At 39.7% G+C, this 26,642-nt stretch overlaps 1 protein-coding gene across 3 annotated transcripts in view; it reads left to right on the top strand.

Annotated features, from left to right (window-relative positions):
- The first annotated feature begins 14,327 nt into the window (after positions 1 to 14,327).
- Positions 14,328 to 26,642, top strand: part of RNF213 (ring finger protein 213) — a 129,148-nt gene continuing 116,833 nt past the window's right edge. Inside the window, exons 1-6 of one of the 3 annotated variants that reach the window (XM_058170850.1) lie at positions 14,328 to 14,545; positions 15,864 to 16,004; positions 17,207 to 17,397; positions 17,630 to 17,758; positions 22,372 to 23,049; positions 26,399 to 26,586. In XM_058170850.1, coding sequence (XP_058026833.1) covers positions 17,239 to 17,397; positions 17,630 to 17,758; positions 22,372 to 23,049; positions 26,399 to 26,586 — 1,154 coding nt within the window. In that variant the 5' untranslated portion in view covers positions 14,328 to 14,545; positions 15,864 to 16,004; positions 17,207 to 17,238. The remainder of the gene's footprint in view (positions 14,546 to 15,863; positions 16,005 to 17,206; positions 17,398 to 17,629; positions 17,759 to 22,371; positions 23,050 to 26,398; positions 26,587 to 26,642) is intronic. The other 2 variants (XM_058170851.1, XM_058170852.1) reach the window with 2 other exon arrangements.

A 26,642-nucleotide genomic window follows, 5' to 3' on the forward strand; every position in this document is an offset into this window, starting at 1 on the left:
TCATCTAGCAGCTCAGCTTACCCCTATAGATAATAGATATATAATCAGCATATAGGTTGAATAAAAAAGTAGTAGTCTCTCAGTTTGCTGAACTGGAACCAATCTGTTTCACAATGTTTCATCTTGACTTATGACTTCCTAATTTGTTACAGATTTTATATGAGGTCAGTGAGGTGTTCTGAGATTCCCATTTTCCTAAGGACATTTCACAACTTGACATGGCTGACATACTCAAAGGCCTTTCTAGAGTCAATCAAGCATATACTGACTTCTTTTTGCCTTTCTCAATTATCCAGTACGCATTGGCAATAATGTATTGTGTTCCTTGGCTTTTTCTAAAGCCAATTTAAACATCTGGCATCTTCTTCCCATGTAGAGCTCTAATTTGCATTGAATGATCCTAAGAATTATTTTGGTAGCATTTAATATTAAGGATATTGTGCAATAGTTTGCATACTTGGTTAAGTTCTTTACTTTGATACCCATATGCAGAGTGATCTCTTCCAATCTATTGTCCACTGTAGCTTGTTGATTCATTCATTCCCAAAACTTTATCCTTAAATTGTCTACCATGGACCTCACTCCATTCCTAAGAGGTCTGTAAGGGGGCGTGCATAAGCGCACCAGCATGCCTACCATCCCTGTCATATTGTTCCCATTTATTCATACTCATTTAATATGTATATACTTATACCTGTTTATACTTATATGTTTATATGTTATGTTCATACATGTTTTCTCATACATGCTTGACAAACTAACTAACTAAATAAATCTTTTTGGGCTGAGCTAGTACCAAGCCACAGGTGGAAAAGGTCATTGATCCCATAAGCAAAGAAGCTGAGGGAGAGAAGACTACAGTGATAAAACTGTACTCAGTGAAAAAAAAAAAAGAATGCAAGTTTATAGGAGAGACCATAGCTACTCGCAGGTTGCACAAAAAAGGGTTCAAAAAACGGTGTTGGGAGCCAGGGTGCCATACTGGAGCTTTCACGCAAACCTCATTCCAATAAATTTAAGTTTTTTAATTACCGCAAAAAATTATCATTGTTTTCTAGTAATTGTTTCTATTCTTCATTTTTCACAAATACTGCAGAACCGATTGGAGAAGTGAAAGTAATAGCTATACCAGTTTCTATTTCCCTTTTCAATGTACAGTACTGTTTCTCAGCCATGCTTCTTATTGCAATTTTTAAAAGTCGATCTTTTATTCAATAAAACGGTGCTTCTTTATACCACTGTGGCACAGTAAGGAAACTTATTGTGAGTTTCTTGGTTACTATTTGACCAGAGTCCATGCATGTGAGATCAGTGGCCATTTAATCTGATCAATATGCTCACTGTGGAAGAAGTGGTATCTCAACACAGGACCCAAAAATCTATTCCCCCATACTCGAAGATCAAATTTCTTTAGGAGGGGAAAAACATCTATCGTCCCCATTGTTAACAGCCAAGTCTTTAGCAATGTGTTGGAAATCACACCTGTTTGATACCTGTTTGTAGATATCAATCTAACATTTATTTATTTAGTTTGTCAAACATGTATGAGATAAGAGTTATAAGTATAAAGATGGACATGAGCACATGAAATGAATACAAATAAATGGGGACAGTAGGATAGGGACGGTAGGCACGCTGGTGCACTTATGCACGCCCCCTTACAACATGCAACAGACAATAGATAGAGAAATTGTGTAAAACCCTGCATGTCATGTTCAGGAGCTTATTTCAGCAAACAAAATATTTCTGTGAAGAAAAATGTACGTTGAATGTTTTTTGTAGCAACCTCTGAACAATATTTATCGTTGGTTAAATCTTTACATGTTTTTGTACAATTACTGCAGTGGATATTGTAAGGATAATATACATCCAAGAATACACTGAGGATAAAAAATAGTTTTGATTTTCAGATCACGTCCAGTAAACTGAACTCTTCTTTCAAGGAAGAGGGAAACAAGTCATCAAACATAAATGAAAGTGATACCAAAGATTAGCATGTTACATTTTCTTAAAGCTGATTTCCTTGCTTTTATCTCCTCTCAGAAGTCCATCTATTATTTCACCCCCTGATAGGAATGGCTGTAGCTGCATTTCAATAAAGTTGAAACCATGCAGCTAACACTCATACTATTGTTGTGGGAAAAATCAGTTCTTAGATGAATGGGACCAATTAAATCAAGTTGATGTATAGAGATAAAAGGCCACAGTCTGTTATCTTACTAGAATCATCCCAAAGGTTTGTAATGGGAGATGTTTTCCTTTTGGCATCCGGTATTCTGAAACTGCCCCCTCCTCTTGATTTATGGGGGGGATGATTTCCACACCCACCCATCCACCCACCCTTTATTGCTTTGTTACTCTCTGCCCTTATTTATTGCTTCATTGCTTCCTCTAGGTTTCTGAGAATAAGCAAGCAGCAGGAAATAACATAAGCTCTTATTACCTATAAACCTAAAAATCATTACCTATGAATATGTATGTTTATGCCATGCATTGCTTATGAATTAGTTTCCGCCTCCTTCATGAGACGCATATAAGTGCATCGCTTTGTGGAGTGCGGTCTCACTATTCTTCAGAGGGACTTCCATCAGCACATTTAGTGTTTAATAAATATAGTCTTTGACTTATCACCACAATTTCTGCTCCTAAGCCAGGTGATTGTTCAGTGAGTCATGGCCAATTTTACAACCTTTTTTGCCATGGTTAAGCGAATCAGTGAAGTTGCTAAGTGAATTATGTGGTCCTTAAGTGGATCTGGCTTCTCCCGTTGACTGGTTGGAAGTCAGCTGAGAAGGATACAAATGGCAATCACATGATCCCGGGATCCTGCAACAGTTGTAAATACATGCTGGTTGCCAATTGCCCAAATTTTTATCACATGACCATGGGGATGCTGCAGTGATGGTAAGTGTAAAGATCGATTGTAAGTCACTTTTTTCAGTGCCATTATAACTTCAAATAACTAGTAAGTGAAAGATTGTAAGTTGAGGGCTGCTTTTTGATTTCACGCTTCCTTTATCCTTCACAACAAAGGGGGATGGTTTAAATACAGGGGAACCTTTGGAAAGTGGTAAGTCCACCCTACCCATTTTCAAAACCTATTTGCCTATCAACTGTCCTTAGTTTATCATATAATTCTATTTCTTTTCTCATTTAAACTTGAAATTGTAATGACCAAGCTTGATTATATCCTCAAATGACTTACGTATTTTTATGAACGCCCACTTAAATTATGAATAAAGAAGCCATTCTACTTTTAACCTTACTGTCTTGTCGTGTACTGAGTTGACATCCTTGTCCCAGATTTTTACTGGGCTATCAACTTTTTCCTATCAGAAGTGACTGTAGTTTAACTAAACAGGGCAATGCCTTTTGTATTGCCACTATGTGCAGCATCACCTTCCTTTTCTTATCCTTCCTTCCTGTTTGTTCTTTCAAACTGTGACTTCGCCTACCACAGCTTTTTGCTTGAGACATAAGCCAGTAGCCTCTAGCCAGAGTTAGTGGGGGTAAAACTAGACTCCAGTTCTTGCAAGGAGAGAAATGGATTCATGGGAAAGCTGTACATAGAGCTGTAATCTGGAAAAGGCTCAGTAGTCCATCATCCAAGAGAGAAACTGAAGTCTCAACAAGACAGCTGCATGAATCTCATTACCTTTTCAATTAGGAAATGCCTGGAGCTTCTACAGATGCATATGCAGCTTTGGGTAATGTTTTTTCAGATTCTCCAGCTGGGCCCATGACGATAAGCCATTTATATTTGAGCATCATTTTGCAGCAACAAGTATTCCTGAATTGCCAAGACAGCAGAAAATGGGGAGATGAAAACAAAAGGAATATATTTCTAAATAGGCTGTGTTAGAAGAATTTACTTGGTCTGATTTTCTTAGATGGGTCACGAGTATAATGCAATAAACACAAATGGGTTGCTGCTAGAAGTAGAGTTTATTCATTCAACCACTTACAATGATTGAAGGTTGGTTGCCTCCTTAGGGGTCTACCAGTAGAGGGGTATATATAATGACAAGCAGACTTTGGGGTTTAAATATGCAGATTGAGGTGCTCCTCCCCTTGGCTTTAATTCTGAAGTGTATTGCCCTGAGGATGTGTACAGTTCCAAAAGGAAGGTCCTTCCTAGATGTGGATTTTTATGAGGGGATCTGGCATCTACCCTTATTTTGAGGGATTCTTTGGTAGAGACAGTGATGAGGTATTAGTGTTAGGATTGTAGTTTCTGGAAGTTCAAAGGGCTTCAAAAAAAGGGGTGGCGGCAAATCAAAGACTTCCTATGTTCTTTTTCTATTTAAATTCTGTCTTAAATTCTGTTTTTCTATTTAAATTCTATTTTAAATTCTGACAACTGCAACATGTTTCATTCCACACTATGCAATCTTATAGTTTAATCTTTTCTTGAAGTAGGTGTTGTATCTCACTTCTTTTAAAAAGAAAAATAACACCTATGCATTACTGTCATCAGCGCTAATCCCATCAGGAATGAATATAACATAAGGACCACAGATACAATGGCATTTTTACAAGGCTATATATATGATTTGTTGCTTTATTTTTGGTTTTCATTACCTGATGCACAATTTCAACTTGTAACAACTGATTACTTGAAGGGTACAATGATTGTGAAATATTTTTAAGTCTGTTCTTTTTGCAATATATAATGAACGCTGTTACAAAAAACTGACTGGCTGGATATAACTGCTGCTTGCATTTCACTTTCTTGAAGTGAGCCAGGAAGGAAGAAATACATAAACCACTGTGAGTGATTAACTATACTTGCAAAGTTAGAATGCTGGGAGTAATAGCAACCTATATTATATATTGGGGTTAGATCAGGGATGTCAAAGGCCCATCATCATCATCACCACCACCACCACCACGGTGTTGTCACGTGACATATCGCAATTGCCCCCCTCCCAAACTGGACGTGGGCATGGCCAATGCATGACTCATTCAGCCCGCAAGTTTGACAGTCCTGGGTTAGGTTTTGTGTGTTTTACAAGGTGGGGCTCTGGGTTGCAAAATTAGTATCACAAAGTGATATCACATATCACATTCTTTGATTTCTAACTCTGAAATGACTATTTTAAAGGCTTAAGGTATGGTGGAGGATGAGCTACTAAGTTAGTGAACTAAAAAACCTTTATTTGCACAAAGTTGTTTCAACAGTCTGAAAATCAGACCAAAGGCAGTGGTGGGATTCAAGTAATTTAACAACCAGTTCTCTGCCCTAATGATTTCTTCCAACAACCAGTTTGCCAAACTGTTCAGAAAGTTAACAACCGGTTCTCCCGAAGTGGTGCGAACTGGCTGAATCCCACCACTTACCAAAGATATAAATTTAGATAAGATAGGATAAGGGTGGGGGTGGGGGTGGGGGTGGGGAGACTGGGAAGAAGAAGTGAAGAGAGGGGATGGGGAGAGAGGGACAGGGAGAGAGAGAATCTATGAATTTTATCATGTCCTATTACATATCCCAAGGTATAATGGCAACCTGAAATTCTTCTGCTCTGAATAAAATTAATTAAAAAAAATAACTAAATAAAACTCTTAAAAGAGGCAAATCACATCAGCACAGAGACATGGATCCCATAGGAAATATTTCTCCAAACATGCTACACTGATTTAGGGAAGGCAGAAAAATGTAGCTCTTGTGCTTGAGAGAGGAAAATTGTTTGCTTTCTTTAAAAATCTCACCATCCTTCTGATGACCCTAGGAACGATAGGACACCTGTGGAGATTACATAGAATGCAATCCTCTGTTTTAATCCCCACTGAAAATGTTTTGCTCAACAGTCAGCCTTCAAGGCCGACTGTTGACGCATTTCAGATATTAAAAATAAACAGCATAAATGGCCTGAGAAACCTACTTAAATAAAGCAAAACAGAAAATTATCGGTTCTGTGAAGGACAAAATTAGGCAAAATTCTCATGTACTGAGTATCTTAGTTTAGTCATATTCATGAACTGAACAGAAGAAAAGTGCAATAAATGGAAGTTTTATTAACTCCTTTGTGACTCTTCAACAGAATAAGTTGTAGTCATACATTGGTAAACTGAATGGATAGAGAATAGAACAGAACCAAACTGAACAGAATAGAATACCAGAGTTGGAAGGGACCTTGGAGGTCTTCTAGTCCAACCCCCTGCTTAGGCAGGAAACACTATAAAGGCAAAGGCCAACAATGTGATTGACCTGCAGAGCCCTCAGCCAATGGAAATTAATCCAGATGAAAAATACATTCATGGGGCGAGAATCCCTTTCCATATTAACTTCAGTCCTAAGCAGGACAATGCAAATCAAACTGAAGACCCACTGAGGTCTTCAACTCCAAAGTTCTATCCAACACCAAAGACTTCCATCAAAGCTTCTTTGTAGAAATTCATAAAACTTGCATGAAAATACAGTAATAAAGGAGCCTGAAACCTATTAGATGATACCCATTAGATGAAAGAGAGGTTTAATCACCTGAAATTCTTAACATCCATCCAACTATCCATTTTCCAGCAAAGCAACAAACCAGCTGCATTGCTTTTGCTCCCTTAGATGAAGCATTTGCACTCAAATTGTGCAAACGAATTCCCTGGATCCAAACTGAGCATCTTCTTCAAAGGAAAAGCAGAAGAAACAGCAGTGCTGGCTGAGCAGGGTTGGAATGATCCCACTAAGAAAAATAAAAAATGTGTTCTGGTGCCACAGTAGCTAGAATGTAGCTGCAGTACTGCAGTAGAATGCAGTATTGCAGGCTAATTCTGCTGACTGCCAATTACCAGCTGTTTGGCAGTTCAAGTCTCAAGGTTTGACTCAATTTTCCATTCTTCCAAGGTTGGTAAAATTAGGACCCAGATTATTGGGGGAAATATGCTGACTCTGTAAACCGCTTAGAGAGGGTTCTAAAAGCACTGTGAAGCGGTATATAAGTCTAAGTGCTATTGCTATTATTTTGGGCTGAAATATAATCACTTCTAATGCTACCTGTTTCCAATTCTTTGAAGTTTTAGTAGCATTTGCTATCTGGAAGAATGAAAAGGAAGATATTTAAGGGTCAGTAGAGACCAAGAACCAAAGAAATTAGGTAGGTAATACTGGAAGATTAGCCACCTATGAGATTATCCAGTCAAAAGTTTGGAGAAAACCATCATTGCTGAGTTCACACAACACAGAAAACCAAAATAAAATATATTACAATGTAGTATGATCTATGTTGAATCTTGGATAAAACAAAAATCTGCTTTTCAGAAGAAAATTCATCTGAACTCTTCTAATGGGCTGTAGAAATTGATTCTGCCTACAACTATCCTTGGCATGAGAAAGGGAGCAAAGTCACACTTTCAAGGTTCAGTTACTATAGACTACGTCAACAGAATTCCAATGTTTCTTGTGAAGTCTGACACACCCTGGCTTACATTAGTTTGGAAAAATCATACTGATCCATAGCATTCCACTAATGAGCTGTCTTAGAATAATGTTTCTCAGCCTCAGCTCCTTTAAGATGTGTGGATTTGGCTGGGGAATTCTGGGAGTTGAAGTTCACACACCTTAAAGTTACTGAGGTCGAGAAACACTACTAGACTGTAAACTGTATTTAATCTTTGATCAAGAAACCTAATGTAATTGTTGTTTTGTATACGGTTGCTTTGTGTTGATTACGCCCACTAGGTACCCTCTAGGGAGGGTAAAAGGGTTGTATGTGTTCATGCTCCCAAGACTGCAAAGAAGCAATAATCAAACGAAAGATACTCAATCTTAAAATTCACTTTTAATTGTTCTTCCAATTAATTAATTTCATTTTAGTTATTTGTTCTTCTGCCCAGAAGTATAAATCTGACCTTCAATTGTTTTTCTTCATACAACAGTTTGACTCACATTTAGTGAGCAAGTACATACAGGTAGTCCTTGACTTATGACCACTATTGGGACTGGAATCTTTATCATTGAACAAAGCAGTCAATAAGTGAGATGCCCACATGATTGCTTTGTTCAATGATGGCAATCCCAAATTGTGGCTGTTAAGCAATCTCCCATGTCATTAAGTGGGCGGAAGGAAAGAACCGCCTGCCAGAACTCAGATCCACATGAGAAGGGAAGGTCTCCACTAAACTGCAGAAACAGAGCTTTGACCTCCAGGGTCTGAGCCCTCTTCCTGCAGCCTGGTGTTGGAAGAAATATCCTTCTGGGTTCAATTCCAAGTGGGGAAAAAAGACACTGGATTCATGGAAGTTGCTGGAAAGAAGGTTTATTGATGAACAGGATCACATGACTTGAGTTCCTGAGCAGAAAAGGGGCAGAGATGCTGAGAATGCCTGGGTTTTATGCCATCTGTTGGGCTTTGAATTTGAGCTTGTATTCTGATTGGTTGTCAGACTCCCATGGGGCCATACAGGAGCTTGAGTTTGCTTGAGCCTTGCTGAGTGATGTAATCTTCCCAGGTGCCATGTGGTGAGTTCTGTTGCTAGATGGGTAGAGGGCTAATTCTACCTTTGTTGGATCTTGGGTGAGAGCAATTGCTACTATAGTTCTGCCTGCAGGAGGTAAATCTTTGTTATGTAGAATGTATGTATCTTTGTATGTATCTTTGTTATGTAGAATAGACTGCCCCCCCTTAATCCCCATTAATGATGGGGATTAAGCGGGGGTGGGGGGTGGGTCTGGCTCTCATTATTTTTTTTCTGTGGAAAACAGGTATTTCTCTCTCTCTCTCTCTCTCTCCCTCTCTCTTTTTCCCTCTCTACCTTCCTCTCTCCTCCCATCTTTCTATTTCTCCCTCTCCTATCTCTTTCTCCCTCCCCTCTCATCACTTTTTCTCCCCCTCCCTCCCCCTCCCCCTCCCCCTCTTTCTTTCTCTTTCTCTCTCCCTCTTTCATCTCAAAGTCACTTACTCCTCAGGTAGTAGCTATCATCTCCAGTCATAATTAAAAATCATAGGAGCTGTATTTTATCCTTTACATAGAGCATCATGGAGTTTGGGAGAAACTATTCTAATGTAAAATGCCAAATGAAGAATAAATAGCAAGACATGGATTGTTGTGTTACAGATTTTATAAATCCCTGTCAGGTTTTTTGTCTTCTTGTCCTTCAGCTCAGTAGATTAGATAAGACAAATCAAGGATTTTAAGGGGAATAGATTCTCATTCTCTCTCTCCCTCCCTCCCCCCCTGTGAGATTTAAACCCCCAAAATTTGATACTTACAACTCCAAGACAATTTTAATTAACAAAATCAAAGATTTATTCTAGAAAAATATGAAAATAAATAAAAAAAGAAAAGCGGTTGCAAGCACGGCCTCTTAGACGCTTCCCAATTGGATTGAGTTCAAAGAGCACAAAAAGCAATTTTCAAGCTACACATTTTATATTCCTATACAATGCACGCCATTGTAAGAAATTCCCCCCTTGCCCCTGTTGGAAGAAATATCCATCTGGGTTCAGTTCCAAGTGGGGACAAAGACACTGGAAACATGGAGGCTGCTTGGAAAGATGGTTTAATGGTGGCCAGGATCACATGGCTTGAGATCCTGAACAGAAAAGGGGCTGAGATCCGGTGTGCTCCCTGGTTTTATGCTTTTTCTGAGCTTTGAACTTTCTGGGGCACAGGAAGAGTATCCTGATTGGCTGTCAAACTCCCAGGGGGTGGGGGTCTTAGCTAGCCTTGCTGGCTGATGTAACCTTCCCAGGTGCCATGTGGTGAAATGGGTAGAGGCTAATCCTATCATGTTCTGAGGGCCATGTCTTAATCCCATCACCCTGGAGCTGAAGGTCTTCTGTGTTGTAGATAAGATGTCTTTTGTCTTTCTGGGGCTATTAACAAAGGTGGGGGCCGCTTTCCAAGAGCATGTTTCTCCTTTTCTCATCCAGGAAGGTATAATATTCTGCTTTTTTAAATATTTCCTAGAATATGTCATTCTTCTAGGAGGGGGGTGGGTGCTAAATTCCTACACCCCCTTTGTCCTTTTAGTTGTTTTACACTTTTAAGGATCATCTTGGCAATTTCTGTCCATCCGCTGATATCTTTTCTTATTTAATTGTAATTTTCACCTTGGGATGTTCCTGTCTCCTGATAGGATTTTTGCCCCAGGCGTAAATTCCTGTCTCCTGGGGAGCTCTTAGCAAGTCATAATAAACTGTCTCCACTGATTACCAATTGTAGTCACTTTAGTCAGAAAACAGCAAACAGTCTCACATTTTGGGATTACATTTGTTACAATTTATAAAATAATAACCTTTATTTATTTCCTTTACCCCCCCACTCCACACCCCCAGGGAACAACTGTAAGAAAATTTGGCCACATTTTTTCTGTCTCTGGAAAGATTCAAAAATAAACCTTGCATTGCAAAAGGAGTGACTCTCAGGCTGTTAGAGCCCAGCGCTACAAGGTTGCCTCAAGGGGAGCAGACAGAGCTGAATCTCTCTGTGTATGTCTCTCTCGCTGCCCAATTGCAGCAGGAAACAGCAGGCAACCCTCTCTGTCTCTCTTATCTTTCTTTCTCCAGCTCTTGTGTGTGCGCGTGCGTGTTCCCTCTTGAACCATTTCCAAAAACAGGTGAGGGCTGAGGTGGTTTTTTTGTTGATGTTATTCTTTCTTCTTCTTTGGGTGCTTTCTATCATATAATTTAAATCAAGTTATTTCAGGTTCCCAGAAAAATGAAGCTCTTTCGTCCCCCTGCTGTGGCTCACTGTCGCTGGCTCCCCCACCCCCGCCCCACTTGCCCTGGGAGCCATGGATTACAAAAAAAAAAAAAAAACCCAGAAGAAGTGAAAAAAGAGAGGTAAACAGGCGGGAATTCTAATCAAGCTAAGAAATAGGAAAAATAAAACTCCTCTGCCTTCAGTTTTCCTAACCAATGTATGTTCACTTGCTAATAAAATGGATGAAATACTCCTTTTAAACAGATACAATTCTGAGTTTTCAATTCAGCAGTCCTATGCTTCTTTGAAACATGGTTAAATGAATCAATTGAAGATAACAGCATATCCCAGGGTTTCAGATTCAATGATCAGACAGAATTGCAGAAACATCTGGTAAAAAGAAGGGAGGAGGCTTATGTTTATATATCAACAACAGCTGGTCTCAGGATGTAACTATAATATACAAATTCTGTGACGAAAACCTAGAGACATTAATTATCAACTGCAAACCATACTATTCACCTTGTGAATTTTCCTCATTTCTTCTAATTGCTGTTTATGTCCCACCACAAGCCTGTGTAAACAAGGCATTAAGAACTCTAGCTGACCAAATTATGGAGGCTGAAGCCAAATACCCCGATTCACTGGCCATTATTCTGAGAGATCTAAACAAGGCAAACTTAAGGAAAGAGCTGGCAAAATACTTTTAGCATGTCAATTGTCCCACTAGAGGCAAGAATACTTTAGACCATTGCTACACAACACTAAAAGATGCTTATCGGTCTTTACCACAAGCAGCTGTAGGACACTCTGATCATTGCATGATTCACCTTGTACCTGCTTACAGGCAAAGACTTAAAACCACAAAACCAACAATTAAATCAGTGAAGACCTAGACGGAGGAGGCAAAATTAAAGCTACAGGCCTGCTTTGACTGCACTGATTGGAATATTTTTGAAGAGACCTCTGCAGACCTGGATGAACTCACAGATACTGTAACATCATATGTCAGCTTCTGTGAAGACCTATGTGTACCTACAAGGAACTTGCGAATATACAGTAACAACAAACCTTGGTTCACACCTAAACTTAAACAGCTACGTCATTCCAAAGAGGAAGCCTACAGAAAAGGTGATAAAATGCTGTACAATCAGGCCAGAAATGTACTAACAAGGGAAATCAGAGCAGCAAAAAGAAGCTACTCAGAAAAGCTAAAGAATCAGTTCTCAACAAATGAACCAGCATACTCTTAAAAATACCACCGGCTATGGCAAACCTCCTTCCCAGGCTGAAGGAAATCAACAACTGGCAGATGACCTGAACATGTTTTACTGCAGGTTTGAAAGGAAACTACAGCCACCTATTTCCACAACCCCCATCTCAGATACACCAACAACAGCCCCATCCCATTGGGTTCACAACCCCTAGTGATCACAGAAAAGGAAGTGCAAGACCTATTTCACAGACAAAAGCCAGGAAAAGCTCCAAGCCCAGACAAGATAATTCCTTCTTGTTTAAAAGTCTGTGCTGACCAATTGGCTCCCATCTTCATCTATATCTACATCACTAGAGATGTGCTATGTTCCTTCTTGCTTCAAATGCTCTACTATCATCCCAGTGCCAAAGAAGCCCACCATCAAGGAACTGAATGACTACAGACCAGTTGCTCTAACATCTGTAGTCATGAAAACCCTTGAAAGGCTAGTGCTGTTCATTTGAAAACCATCACCAATCTTTTGCAATTTGCATACCGAGCAAATAGATCAACATGGCTCTGCACTACATCCTACAACATCTTGAATCTCCAAAGACCTATGTAAGGGTCCTCTTTGTAGACTTTAGTTCAGCATTCAATACCATAATTCCAGACACTCTTCTGACCAGAGCAATCTGGAACTGAATTACACTCAAAACTGTAGTAATGGTGGTAAACTTTAGGAGAAACCTTCCATACTTCCACCTCTCACAATACTAGACAACACAGTATCAATAGTAGAAACCTTCAAATTTCTACGTTCTACCATATCACAAGATCTAAAATGGATAGCTAACATCAAAAAAGTCATCAAAAAAGCACAATAAAGAATGTTCTTTCTGCACCAGAAAGCTCAGACTGCTCAAGGAGCTGCTGATTCAGTTCTACAGAGGAATTATTGAGTCTGTCATCTGCACCTCTATAACTGTCTGGTTTGGTTCTGCAACCCAACAAGACAGACACAGAGGATAATTACAACTGCAGAAAAACAATTGCTACCAACCTGCCTTTCCTTGAGGACCTGTATACTGCACGAGTCAAAAAGAGGGCTGTGAAAATATTTACAGACCTCTCACATCCTGGACATAAACTGTTTCAACTCCTACTCTCAAAACGACGCTATAGAGCACTGCATAACAGAACAACTAGACAAAAGAACGCCATCCCTCTGCTAAACAAATAATTCCCTCAACACTGTCAAACTATTTACTAAATCTGCACTACTATTAATCTTCTCATCATTCCCATCCCCCATCTCCTTCCACTTATGCTGTTTTGTTGCTTGTATCCTTATGATTTATATTAATATTGTTTCCTGATTGCTTATAGGGTACACTACGATTGTCATTAAGTGTTGTACCTTGATGAACGTAACTTTTCTTTTACGTACACTGAGAGCATATGAACCAAGAAAATTCCTTGTGTGTCCAATCACACTTGGCCAATAAAAAAATTCTATTCTATTCTATTCTTGTTGGTGCTGTGCGAACCTCGGCTACTGGAGGAGACGCGCAACTTTTCTCCGTGCCAAGAGCATGGCTTGGCCGCCCGATGCTCCGCATCGTAATGGGCTCCAGGAGGGGGGGACGCCGTCTCCCCCATTGTGCAGCGCGCTAACTTTAAGTGCAAGAGCAGCAAGCAGCCACGGAGACGGCGAGAGAAATATGGGGAGAGTGTCTTGGGGTGGAGAAAGTCGCACGTCTCCCCATATTCCTCTCGCCGCCTTCGTGGCTGCTTGCTGTTCTTGCACTTAAACTTAGCGCGCTGCACAATGGGGAAGACGGCGTCTCCTCCTCCTGGACCCCATTACAACAGGCAGTATCGGCTGCAGCTGGGCGACCCAGCCAATGTCTCGGGGTGGAGAAAAGCCACCATCTCCCAACAAGGTCTGGAATAGGAGCAAGTCTCCATCCGCAGCAGTCGCCCTACTCTTCTCAGGGCAGGCGAGGAGGGGGGGGGGGAAGGGGCTACCCATCATCTGACAGGGAGCCGCAGGAGAGGGCCCAAAGAGCCTCACTTTGCCGACCCACCCACCCCCGCCCTAAAATGCACGAAATGCAACAAAATCTGTAATCTGCTTCCCCGATCGATTCTTTGGCCATGGAGGAGTTTCAATTGTCTCTCTTTATCAGTTGGCTAGATAGAGAGGTCAACCTTAACAGTTCACTAATCTTTCTTTCTTGCGCTTCCTCGCATTCACCACCGGGGCAGCTCACCGCAAATAAGCGGTGGAAACATTTTTCAGCCGCCTGCCCGCGGGGGTGGGGGGTGGGGAGAGCAAATTCAGCCGGCTGAATCGAGTCCGGCTGGGTTGAGCTTTCCCCGCTGTTTAGCGCGGACAGCGCTCAAATCTCCTCCTCCTCGCAAGCACTTTCTGGAATTCCCCGCCTGCAAATCGGGCTTCGGTCCTACAGCAGCCTGCGAAGTAAATAGAGAGGCGGAGCGCCAGTGGTGACGTTTGGAAAGCGATACTTGGTGCATCCTCCAATAAAGCGGGCAAGGCAGCGACGGAAAACGAAACTTTGCCGTGGAGTCTTCTTTAAGGCGGCCGCGTTTGCGGGTTGGGGAAGAAGAGTTTTGAGGGGAAGCGTTTCTTTCGCTGCGGCGGCGCTGCTCTCGGCCCGCTGCAGTCGTTTTGGATTTCGGCTTGAGGTGAGTAACGCGCTCCGGAGATGCGTCCCTGCAGATAATTCCCCTTATTTTACGGTGGAGCCCCTAAATTAGCTCCTTCACAGCCGAGGAGCTCGGCTTAAAAAAAGGATGGAGTTGCGACGCTCTTCTCTTCCGGTTGGGATGTGAAGCGCTTATTCGGGCTTAATGGCGCTGGGGGTGGGTTTGGGAAACAATCGTGAGTTTTTGTAACTCGTAGCGGTAGGTCGGGGATCTCGGTCAGCTGGTCGCTATGGGAAAATGGAGAGACGGCTCTGCCTTGCACCGGAAAATGAGGGGCTTTGGCCCGAAGGGAAACAGGGGGACCGCCCTCTTTGCAAGATCGTTTTCCTTATCGGATTATAATAGAATAGAATAGAATTTTTTATTGGCCAAGTGTGATTGGACACACAAGGAATTTGTTTTGGTGCATATGCTCTCAGTGTACATAAAAGAAAAGATACGTTCATCAAGGTACAACATTTACAACACAATTGTTGATCAATATATCAATGTAAATCATAAGGATTGCCAGCAACAAGTTATAGTCATACAGTCATAAGTGGAAAGAGATTGGTGATGGGAACTATGAAACGATTAATAGTAGTGCAGATTCAGTAAATAGTCTGACAGTGTTGAGGGAATTATTTGTTTAGCAGAGTGATGGCCTTCGGGAAAAAAAATAACTTCCCAGGATTGGGATTTGTGGTGGTTCTTTAGTTTCTTGCATTTGCAGCCCTTCTGGGTGTGGCCCCGGTGATCCGAAGTGAAGAACGGTTTGTGAAGATGGCAAAGGGCTCGATCCGTCTATAGTTTCGTGTTTGGTGAAACGCTACTTATCCTTATCTTCCCTCCCTTTTCTGGGATCTGGCACCGTTATAAACGACGCCCTAAGGAGTCACAAGGGCTGTAATACGGTAGTAGGCGCTTGCTTTTCACGCAACGAAAATATCTTATTCCGAAAAGCAAGCGTTTCGTGGTTGTGATCCTTTGGGGAGGGGGGGAAACGATGATTCGGGATCCTTTAAGCAAGGAATCCTGGATGTTAAAAGAGTAACTTGGGCTTCTGCAGCCTTCCTTTTTCTCATTGGTGAGACCGGGCGCCGGTGGCTGGAGAGGAAAACGAAAGTAATCGACCCTCATTTGCATAGCGGGCGTTGATTGGATGCTGCTGTGGCGGCCGCAGGGTTACGCCTATCGTATAGTTCCGAAAGCGTTTCCTTCTTCCGCCACTTTCTTTTTTGCCGCGGCTGCACAGCTATCCGTCCTACTAGTACGAGTAATTCTCCTCCCGTTTTTGTCTATATTTTTATGCTTCCAGACAGGCTGTAAAAAAACCTCACCCTGGGCCGATCACACAAGAAGGGCATTAAATGCCCTAAATGTCAGGACACTCAAAATGCATCCCACAAGTTCTGCAGTAATTGTGGAGAACGCCTGACACCGCCTTGCAGTGTGCAAAGTAAGTTTGTCCCAGTCCCAGCCATGAATCAAGTCGATCAGATGCAACTTTTTCTGTAAGAACTGGAATGGTAAATTATTTTTAAAAAAACAGTCAAAATATGGTGCGTAGAAAAAATTACAAATGTCTTAGTTGCTCTCTGTCATGTCCTGAATATGATGGAGCAGTGATTCTCAACCTTTTCTTCATCACGGACCTCATTGAAATACCTTTTGTTGCCATGGATTATGGCCAGGACCACCAAGACTTAATTCAAGATTTAAATCAGGGGTCTCCAACCTTGGCAACTTTAAGGATTGTGGACTTCAACTCCCAGAATTTCTCCGTCAGCTTTGCTGACTGAGGAATTCTGGGAGTTGAAGTCCACAAGTCTTAAAGTGACCAAGTTTGGAGACCCCTGATTTACATCATAACATTTCTATGGGTCTTCTTGGACCCCTTGTGATGACATTGTGGCCCAGCTGTCAGGGGACCATAGGTTGAGGACCACTGGTAGAGTATCCTACCAAGATTGGTTATTGTAAATGAACCACTAATTTGACACTGCAGATTAAAAAAAAAACTTTAATATATGTTGCCTTTCTCCTCTAACCTTTCTCTCTTCCTCTTTTTTTAAAAAAAAACTCATTTCAGAATAAACGCTTGTTACTTACAGAACTGATTTCCTGTCACCTGGAGTATATTAACAGAGTAGGGTACACAGCAGAATAATAGTTTATTGAATTAGTCTCAGCTTGATACTTAATTCAGCAAATCTTTTAAAGTCTCTAATGAAACTAATCTCTAAATCTCCATTAAAATATGTACCAGTCCTATAGAAACAATCCGGTAGCATTCATAGACTCACAGACATAGATATCTGTGTCCCAATTAATATGTTCCCATCCAATTGAATGAGTGCTGCTATCAGAGAAATGGAGAGCATTTCAGATATACACCCCATTAGGTTATGTGCATAGTTGCTTTTAAATGAGAGAGTAGCTGTATGCACTTCAATTTAAGCAATGAATGGTTGATGTTCCCTGTAGTGCAGACCTGGGAATATAAATACACTTTGCAATAAAAAGGCACATAGAAAACTGATAGTTTCAGTAACTTAAGCAAATTGTTTTTCTTCCTTTGTCCCTGAAAGTCACATTGCAGCCTCTCAGTTGAGTTCAGATTTGCTGTTTAATTGAGTTTCAAAAAGCATCATATTTTAGTTGCAGACAAGAGGAACATAGAAAAGACTTCAATGGTAGAGATGGAACCTGAGGGAGAATTGAAGCTGGAGAGCTCCCTTTCGTCAGGATCATTTGTGGATGAACAGCCATCTAGTGAACAAACACATGGAGCATCTGAAGAATCCCCATCAGGAAGCCTTGGGAAGGTCATGTCAGCCTCCCAAAAGCGAGTAAGTAGAGTTAGTGTATTTGGATATAAGTTGTGCTCATGTGTCTGTCCAGAAAAGTTGTCGCTTTTTGCAATAAGAGAATTTTATTACTCCCTCTTCCTATTCTTCTCTTGCTCCTTCGCTTTTGCTGTATTTACTTGTTTACCTGTTGATATATACTTCATTAAAGGCTAACATTTGTATTTTACTCCCAAATAATAAATTATCTGAAAGCAAGGCTGTTTTTCAACAGGCAATAAAAACTATGAATGTTGATGACTGGAATATGTTGGATGAAAATTATAATCCTCCTTCCAGAAAAAGACAAAGGGAGAACCCATGTCTAAAGGAGGGCAGTAAACTATGCCCAATTTCTCAGCAGGTAGTTTTTCTAGTATGTGGTGTAATCTTATTGTCATGAGTTGTTGGATTGCTCGGATGCAAGTCTAATTATTCTGAGATTTGGGACTTTTCTTGTTCTGAATATGAATGTGTGTTTTTGAAACAAAATTGAAAGGTCAAAGTGTCAATAAAGTGTCAAAAAAGGTCAATAGACCCTTTAGGGTCTATTGATACAGAAAGTTGAAAAAAAGGACATTCTTGGTGATGGAAATACGAATTTGACACCATAAAGTCTGAAGGATGTCCCTCCCTCTCCCAAGATTTAGTCCAACATATAGAGGTATTCCTCGACTTGCGACCATTTGTTTAGCAACCATGCAAAAATTATGATGCTGAACAAAGAGACTTTGGCGCTTGACGTCAACGGCCATCGCAGTGCTCCTATGGCCACATGATTGCCATCTCTGCTCTTGGCAATCCATTTGCATTTATGATGGGTTGCCAGGCTTCTTTAGAAAGTCAACAGGGAAGCCAAGAAGGAAAGTTTCAGGCTGCTGCTGCAGGACTCCCTTTGGTTCTTGGGGTCTGCCTGAAAAAGATCTGTCAGGACCCATTTGGGGAATGACCTTTTCAGCCAACCTTTAGAGCAGATGGACTGTCTATCAGGTTGACTTTTCCCCATGGGCAAGGCAGAGTTCCACCTCCAAGCCGCCCTCTCAAAGACATTGGCCAGAAAAGTCCATGACAAATGCCAAGAGGGATTTTATCCTGGGCTGCTTGTAGCATGGACGGACCGCTTGGAGGTGGGCTTCAAGGGTCCCTGTGCTAAAATTTACCTCCTTAAGTTTTGCAGCATCTTGGACTTTTCCAAGCAGCATCTTTGAGAATGATAGCCAAATGGATTTCGCCCTTCCGTGGGACAGTGTTCCAAGCAGCTCTGTTGCTCTCGAAGATGCTGGCTGAAAAAGCCTTTCTACCCTTCAGAAAGGTAACATTTTCAGAAGGGTAAAAAAGATTTCTTCCAGCCCTTTAGAACAGGGGTGTCAAACTCACGTCACGGCAGCGTCACGTGACGTATTTTGGGACTTCCCCCCCCTTCTCTGAACTGAGCGTGGCCAGCATGTGACGCATCTGGCCCATGGGCCAGGAGTTTTTTTGACCGCCCTGCTTTAGAAAGTTCGTGTTTGCTGGCTTTCCAGAGAAACTGAAAGTTCAGGATTCAAACTTCCTTTCTCTGGCCCAGTATGCCAGTTCCCTTTTGCAAATGGGAGGAAGGGAAACGTCTGTGGTGAACCACAGAAATGAAGTTCAGATCTTTAGGATCCCAGCTTTGTTCCTCTGGTCCAATGCAGGAACTCCATTCTGTGCACTGGCAACTGTTTCAGCAGGCAGCTCTTTTTCCTCCCACCACTCATGACCTGCTTAACGACTGCACCTATGAGGGACAGAAAAGTCACTGATCTGTCACAATTGTGAGCACCTTGCTGAATGACTGCAGTGACTGATGGCCATAATGGGTGGGCTCTATTACCAGTCATAAGTCGAGGTCTACCTGTACTTTTCTTACTGAGCACATCAAAGTGAAACTTGTGAGTCCCCATAATATGCTGTTAATTGGGCTAGATATTAAGTGTCTGTTTAAATAACATATTTTTGTTGTGTTGCTATAAAATCCATCTGCATGAGCAGTTCAGCTTGAACTTTTGTATTATCTGCTGGTTCTACTTAAAAAAAATCCCAAATCCCAGACTTTGCAGTATATTTAAAAAATATACATCGCCTCTTTTAGTACTTTTTTTCCCCTTGGCTTTTCTATATCCAATCAGGAGTGGTTTTCATGTGATGTATCATACTAAAATATGGGTATATTTTATTACGTGTGAAACGTTAATGCATTAATGGTTAAGTTTCTCTAACAGTTATACAAGCCATGGAGAAAACGGTTGTTCCTTTTTCTCCTTAAAGGGAAAGATATATGGTATTTTTTTTACTTTTCACAATATATTCCTTAAATATACAGGTAGTCCTTGATTTACAATGCTTCATTTAGTGACTGTTCAAATTTACAATGGCAGTGAATGAAGTGATTTTTTTATTTTTCACACAACCATTACAGAATCCCCAAGGTCACAGGGTCAAAATTCAGATGCTTGGGAATTGACTCACATTTATGAGAGTTGTAGTGTCCCAGGGTCATGTGATCACCTTTTGAGACTTTCTGACGAGCAAAGTCAATGGGGAAGCCAGATTCACTTAACAACCACATTACTAATTGAACTAGCAGAGTTGGAAAGGACCTTGGATCCTCTGCTCCTGCAGGAAACCCTAATACCATTTCAGACAAATGGTTATCCAATCTCTTCTTAAAAACTTCCAGTATTGGAGCGTTTGCAACTTCATTTAACAACGGTGGCAAGAAAGGCTATAAAAATGGGGCAAAACTCACTTAGCAACTGTGGTCGTAAGGCAAGGATAACCTGTATTCTGTTCTTCATTACTGAGAGTTGCATGCCAGATAGATTCCATGAACCACTCCAATTCATTATCAATTAGAAAACATTCTGGGGCTCTGCTTTTTCTATTTTTTGTAAAAGTTGCTGAGCAGTTTCTGTTGTGTGGAGTCAGAGGCTTTTAACATGCACTAACCCTTGTGGAGGCTTAACGCATCTGTTCTGCTAGTCAATGTGAAATTGTTTCCCAGTGAAAACCTGTGATTTTGGATGTGTTGGTTCTCGCCTGCCTTTATATTTAAGCAAGTCACCTTTGCTTACAGTGAAAATGAAAATGGCTGTATTTGGTACATTTGATTGCTGCAAAGAGAATCCAAGCAGCAAGTCTAAGAAATGGGAACATTTAAAAGGATTTCTTTACCTAAAACAAAATAAATTGCAAGATATAGAAATCATATTTTATAGTTTACATTGCAAGATTTTCTTTAAGCAGCATTGAGTGTATTCTTTAGGTTTTTTTTTTTCAATACTTGGTATCTTTGATGTTGCTTAAAATAAAAAATCGGCCCACCACTACAAATGATACAATTCCTTAGATTTTTCTACATATGGAGGAAAACCTGAAGAATTTTAAAAGAAAATATGTCCAATATTCAAATTAAGAAGGTATTATGTAATCTCTTTCCATGGAAGACCTGCTGTTTTCATGGCGGGAAATCCAGACTGGTTTAAAATATGAATGTAAAGAATAATAATGAGAAAACAATAATCCAAGGAAAGATTTATTGTTTTGTGCTTTCACAGTAAGGTCAAAAGAAATCCGGTTATAGTTTTTATAATTCTTTACAATACAGTGAAGAAGAGATTGCTGTTGGACTTCCTTGAGCATTTTAGAATAGTGTCATTAAATTTATCATTTTCCCATTTTAATTGAGATATAGCTTTCATGAGGGATTTAATATTTCAATTATTTCAAATTATTATGAAGAAAGCATCAATTTTGGAGTCTGCTACTGGTTGAATTTGGAATATAAGTAATCAAATTAGAAAATTATTATAGGTAGTCCTCAATTTACAATCATTTGTTTAATGACTGTTCAAAGTTACAACAGCACTGAAAAAAGTGACTTATGACTGGTTTTCATAGTTATGACTGTTTCAGCATCCCCATATTCATGTGATCAAAACGCAGAAGTTGGCAACTGGAATGTATTTATGATACTTGCACCATGCTGGGGTCATGTGATCGCTATTTGTAAACTTCCCACTGGTTTCCAACAAGCAAAGTCAATGAGGGAAGACAATCTTGCTTAATGACCACATGATTCACTTAACACATGTAGTGATTTGCTTAACAGCTGTGGCCAAAGGTGGGGTTGCAGTGGCTAAGATGCTGGGTTTGTCGACCGGAAGGTTGGCAGTTTGAGACCTAAGTACTGCATGATGGGTTGAATTCCTGTTCTTGGCCCAGATCCTCCCAAGCTAGTAATTCCAAAGCATGCAAATGCAAGTAGATAAATAGGTACCACTTTGGTGGGAAGGTAACAGCGTACTGTTCACCTAGGCATACGGTCATGCTGGCCACATGACCATGGAAGCATCTTTGGACAACGCTGGCTCCCTTGATTAGGAAACAAATAAACATTGCCCTCTAGAGTTGGACATGACTGGGCAGGGGAAACCTTTACCTTTATGGCAAAGGAGGTCGTAAAACCAGGCAAAATTCAGCTAAACAAGTGTCTCAATTAGAAATGGAAATTTTGGGCTCAGAAGTTGAGGGCTACCTATAACTAGTATCCTTTGTGGAGTCTTTTAATCAATCTTTTCTTTTTCTGTGCTCCTTATTACATTTCTTTCGTTTTTCCTCCCAGTTCTTAGTCTTTGCTACTCTTTTTTTGCATGGCTTGCTTGGAATAGAATGCGGTTAAATGTTGATTGTGACAAACTACTGTGTAGGCAAACTGGCAAAGTCATCTGAAGTATCACAGGAAGGGAGACAAGATTTGATACTCCAGTCTCTCTCTATTTTGTTTTCAAAAGTCCAGCATAAAAATACAGCTAATAGTATGATGAAGTTCTGAAAATCTGGAAAATTCTATTATATTTAATGAGGAAAGGATAACTTTAGTTATTTGAATTATTTTTAATGGACTAAAATAAGATTTTCTGTTTTAAGTACCCTGTTTTTCTTTCCACCTTGTAGAAGAACAGGAAAAGGAACAAGAAGAAGACTTCTCCAGATAGTGAATTGCATAATTCCTTGTCAAGCTTAAGTTCAGCTCCATCCAGTCTTGATTGTTCACTTACCCCAGATGTGGCTGATGTGAAAATCCCAGTAGAAGAAAGTCAACACTCAGAAACTAAGTCGATTGGCTTAACGCCATCCACTGATGACAGTAGTGGCCAGATTAGTAATACCTCCTTCCATGCAGATCAGGGCCAAGAATTTGTGAGCAGAGCAGAAATCCAGAATCAGTCAGAGCAAAATAAGAAAAATGATGCAGAAAGTCAACCTGCTGTTACTGCTGTCACGGGAGAAAAGATGAAGGAAGACAATTCCAGAAAGATTGATATAGTTGGTGAACAGATAGATCCTAGCAAGAAACAATGTGCCACTAGTTCTGTTGGGCCTGGTCAACTTTCAGAGAATACTTCCAATATATCAGATGAAAGCCTTATGCAACCTGTTGCTAAAGGAGACACGGATAGCAGATCTTCAGATCTCAATGTTAATGTGACATCTACTGAGGAAAAAGGATCAGGATCGAGCACTGAACCTCAGAACTCTGGAACAAAGAGATCTTTGCCTGAATCTGAAGTGAAAAATAGCAATTCAACAGAAGTTACAGAAGAGCCCAAACAACAAAGTTCTGATTCAAAAGTAAATTCCTCAATTTATTTGTGGTAGTATATATCTCTGTCTCTTTTTTGTTAGTGTAGTAATATGTGGGAATGACCGGGGAAGAGCCATGGTTAGGGGAATGTTTGGATAAGAGGCAGATGAGCCTGCAGAAGGAATGTGAGTATGGCAAATGTCTCGGAAGTGATCCTCCCTAGTTTCTTACGTTGTAAAAGTAAGGAGGAGGGGGGAGAAATTTACTTTCAGGCTTGTAATATTGTTAGAGTAATCTTGCAATAAAGTGGAATTCATTCAACTGGGAGTGCTTCCTGTCTGGACTACTTTGCAAGACTGATAATTGGCCACCGTGAACGGTCTTTTTAGGAGGAAAGCCTGAGCATAAGCTAAATAATACATAAATCACATAGAAGGTTATTTTTTTGTGAAGCAATAAATGTATCTTGTCTTGTAATTAAATCTTTGCTGTATCTCTGGGATTCAAAGCATTTGTAAATCAGGCCAACATGTGAGAGGTGTGACAACGTGATGTCCACTGGTGAGATTATCTATGCCACCCCCGCCGAGTATCTGAGGATAAAAATTTTACTAGACCACCATTTTTTTAAAAAGAAGTTTTATTAAATTTTTCTTTAACATACATTTTTATGAACAGAGTATTGACTGGGTCACATCTTATACAACTTACAACATAGTTAAATACTAATTTTTATACTCTATTCCAATCTTTTTTTTTTATTTTTTCCATATACAATTTACATATTTCAATTTCTGCCATAATATTCTTTTCCCCTACTTTTTATCTTATCTTAATCTCTTCTTAATACATAATATATAAACAATATCACCATCCGCCCTTCAAATCCTAATTTCTTAACATTGCTTCAATTAATTATCTTATTTCTCCATTTATAAAGTTTTTCTCAAAATCCCCATCACACTTTTTTGGCTCTAAACAATATATTTCATCTTATTCCATTCTTACATTGAAAACCTTTAACTTAATTGACCTTCCACATCTTATCTTAATCTCTTCTTAGTACATAATAAGTAATACCACTTTCCATCCTTAATTCCTGATTTCTTATTATAGCATCAATTATTTTGTTTCATCATTTACAACTTATTTTTTTCAAAATCTCCATACTTTTTAACATTTCAATTTTTTCTCTTAATTTCAGTTATTTTCCTAATTGAACCAAATTATCACTTCATATTTCATCTGTTCCATTTTATAATAAACAATATACATCATTATATGTGCTTCTTACATTCACAATTACTAATGTTAATATAGTTCCTTCAGATCTACTAATATATACTTTATTTCCCTTTCTCCTTTCCGCTATTCTTCCCCTGTTAACCATTTTCTCTTGGTCTCTCCAAAATTCCACTTCTTAATACTTTTCTCCCTTCATCCCATTACCTTATCTTCTTCTTTCTCTTTTTTATTTTTATATTTATTGTATCTTTTCTCCTGAATCCTTTCTCTAACTTTTGAATCTATTACTCACATAATTCTCACCAAGTTTTTACCTAATCTTTTTCCATTTCCTTCTCTTCCCTTTGCTTGATTCTTTTTTGGGGAATATTCCCCCCTATCCATTTTTTTTTTTGCCACTGTAAATCCCAGTGTAATCATCTTTTACCTTCTATTCCTTTTCCTTTAATATTTTCTTGCTTCTCATTTATGTTCTCTTTTTCCTGTTTTGTGTTCTAACAAAGTTTCTGACTTTTTATTGCCCTTTAATGATTCACATGTTTTTAAGCATCTCAATTCCTCACACATCCAAGACTCCATATTGTCAATTTAAAAAATTATTGATATTTTAACTTATTTTTAATTAAGATTTAAGTCCATATAGTCTTTTTTTTATTCTCAAATAATACCCAGTTCAAATGTTTGTCCAATTCACTCCAATTTGAAGCTTTGTTATTTTTCACCTCCTTTAAAAGTTGAGACTAAGCAGTTTAAAAAGAAACAAATACTCCTTAAAGTTTCTCACAGTTCTTTTAGTTGTCAAGGTCACTGCTGTTACTCCTTTCAATATTCAGGCCGATCAGTGTAGTGCTTTCTTTCCACCAGCAGATGTCTCTCTCCAATCCACAATTCTCAGAACAACAAAGTGTCAAGCTTTAAATCCACATAAAAAATTACTTTGTCACAGATTTCTTTTCCTTTTATTGTTTTTAACTTCTCCAAATTCAGTTTTAGATTCAGTTGAAAAATTTCCTTTCTTGGGCTTTAATATTTTGACCTCCTCTTTGTTCCTCCTTCAAATGTCAAAACTGTCAAAAATATTTCAAATCTTCATTAAAAAAAGCTTTTTGTCGGGTTTCTTTTTCTTGTATTAGTTTTAATTTCTCAAAATCCAATTTTAAGTCCAAATATAAAGTTTTCTTTTTTGAGCTTTAGTACTTCAACTTCCTCTTTGTTCTTCTCCCTCCATTAAAATTCCCAAGTGCCAATTAGTCACTTGTTTTCTTGCCGGGACACCTTTTAAAGTTTTTTTTTTAATTTTCTTTTTTTACCTGTGAGTTGGCCAATCACTCACCCAGTATCAGTACTCCGTTCAGACACCGTTCCTGCACAAAATCTTATTCTGGTTCCCCCAGATTCAAAGCGGTCATTTTTAATGTTCATTTGAAGAGCCAGTTCAAAGAGCTGCCTCCGATCTTTCGAGGAACTTGCCTGTTCCTCTTGGTTGTCTGCAGTGCTTCTCCTTCTTCACTGTCCCTATAGGATGGTCCCGGTCTGAAGACCCCCTGACAGCAGTTTGCCTGGCTGGATTTTCGCAGGGCTCGTCAGAGCTCGCTATTTTCTAGCCAGTCTCGCTGTGACGCTTCCGGGTTTTTTACTGTTAACTTAATTGATAGAGTTACCCTGAGAAAGCCCAAACGTCAGTGCTGTGTGGTGAGAAATAGGAGCTATCAGTGACTGAGAATTAAACCTTCCAGGCTCATATAGCTAAAGATTATAGCAGTCTCCCGAAAGAGAATAATGAAAAATGTCTACTAGGACTTCATACGCTGCAAATTATTAACTTCATTTTCTTCTTCTCACTTAAATAGAACAAACTCATGGACAAACACGAAATGGCATACTGCATGTGCCAATGTTAATGTTCTTTGTTGCATAAGTTATATTTGATGATCTCTTGATAGGGAAACTTTTGTGTAAAGCAAGAACACCTTTCTGGCAATCAGATAGTAAACATCATAAAAATGAGCAATTCCTTGTTTTGTTTGTTTGTTATCCTAGGTAATTGTGGTGCAGCAGATTAGCAAAAACCCTTTTAGGCTACTCATGGATTTATTTGCATGGACACTTTCTAATGCTTGCTTTTGTATATCTGATATACCTTTATTATAGAAAGCAAAGCTAAATGAGGCCAAGCAGGAGAATGTCTCTGAAAAGGGACAAAAAATATGCACTCCAGTGGAAGAGTCTGGGCAGGAAAGGAGGGATTCTGCTGATGCTGGAAATCAAAGGCCGCAGATAAGAAACAAGAAGGCCACCGGAGAAGAAAGGAACCATGAAGTCTCTGCTGTCAAACAGAAGTATGGTGTGATTATTTGCCGCTAACATACTGTCCATGCATACATACATATATTGA

This window comes from Ahaetulla prasina, chromosome 2, assembly GCF_028640845.1.
Source record: "Ahaetulla prasina isolate Xishuangbanna chromosome 2, ASM2864084v1, whole genome shotgun sequence".
Taxonomy (NCBI): Eukaryota; Metazoa; Chordata; class Lepidosauria; order Squamata; family Colubridae; genus Ahaetulla; species Ahaetulla prasina.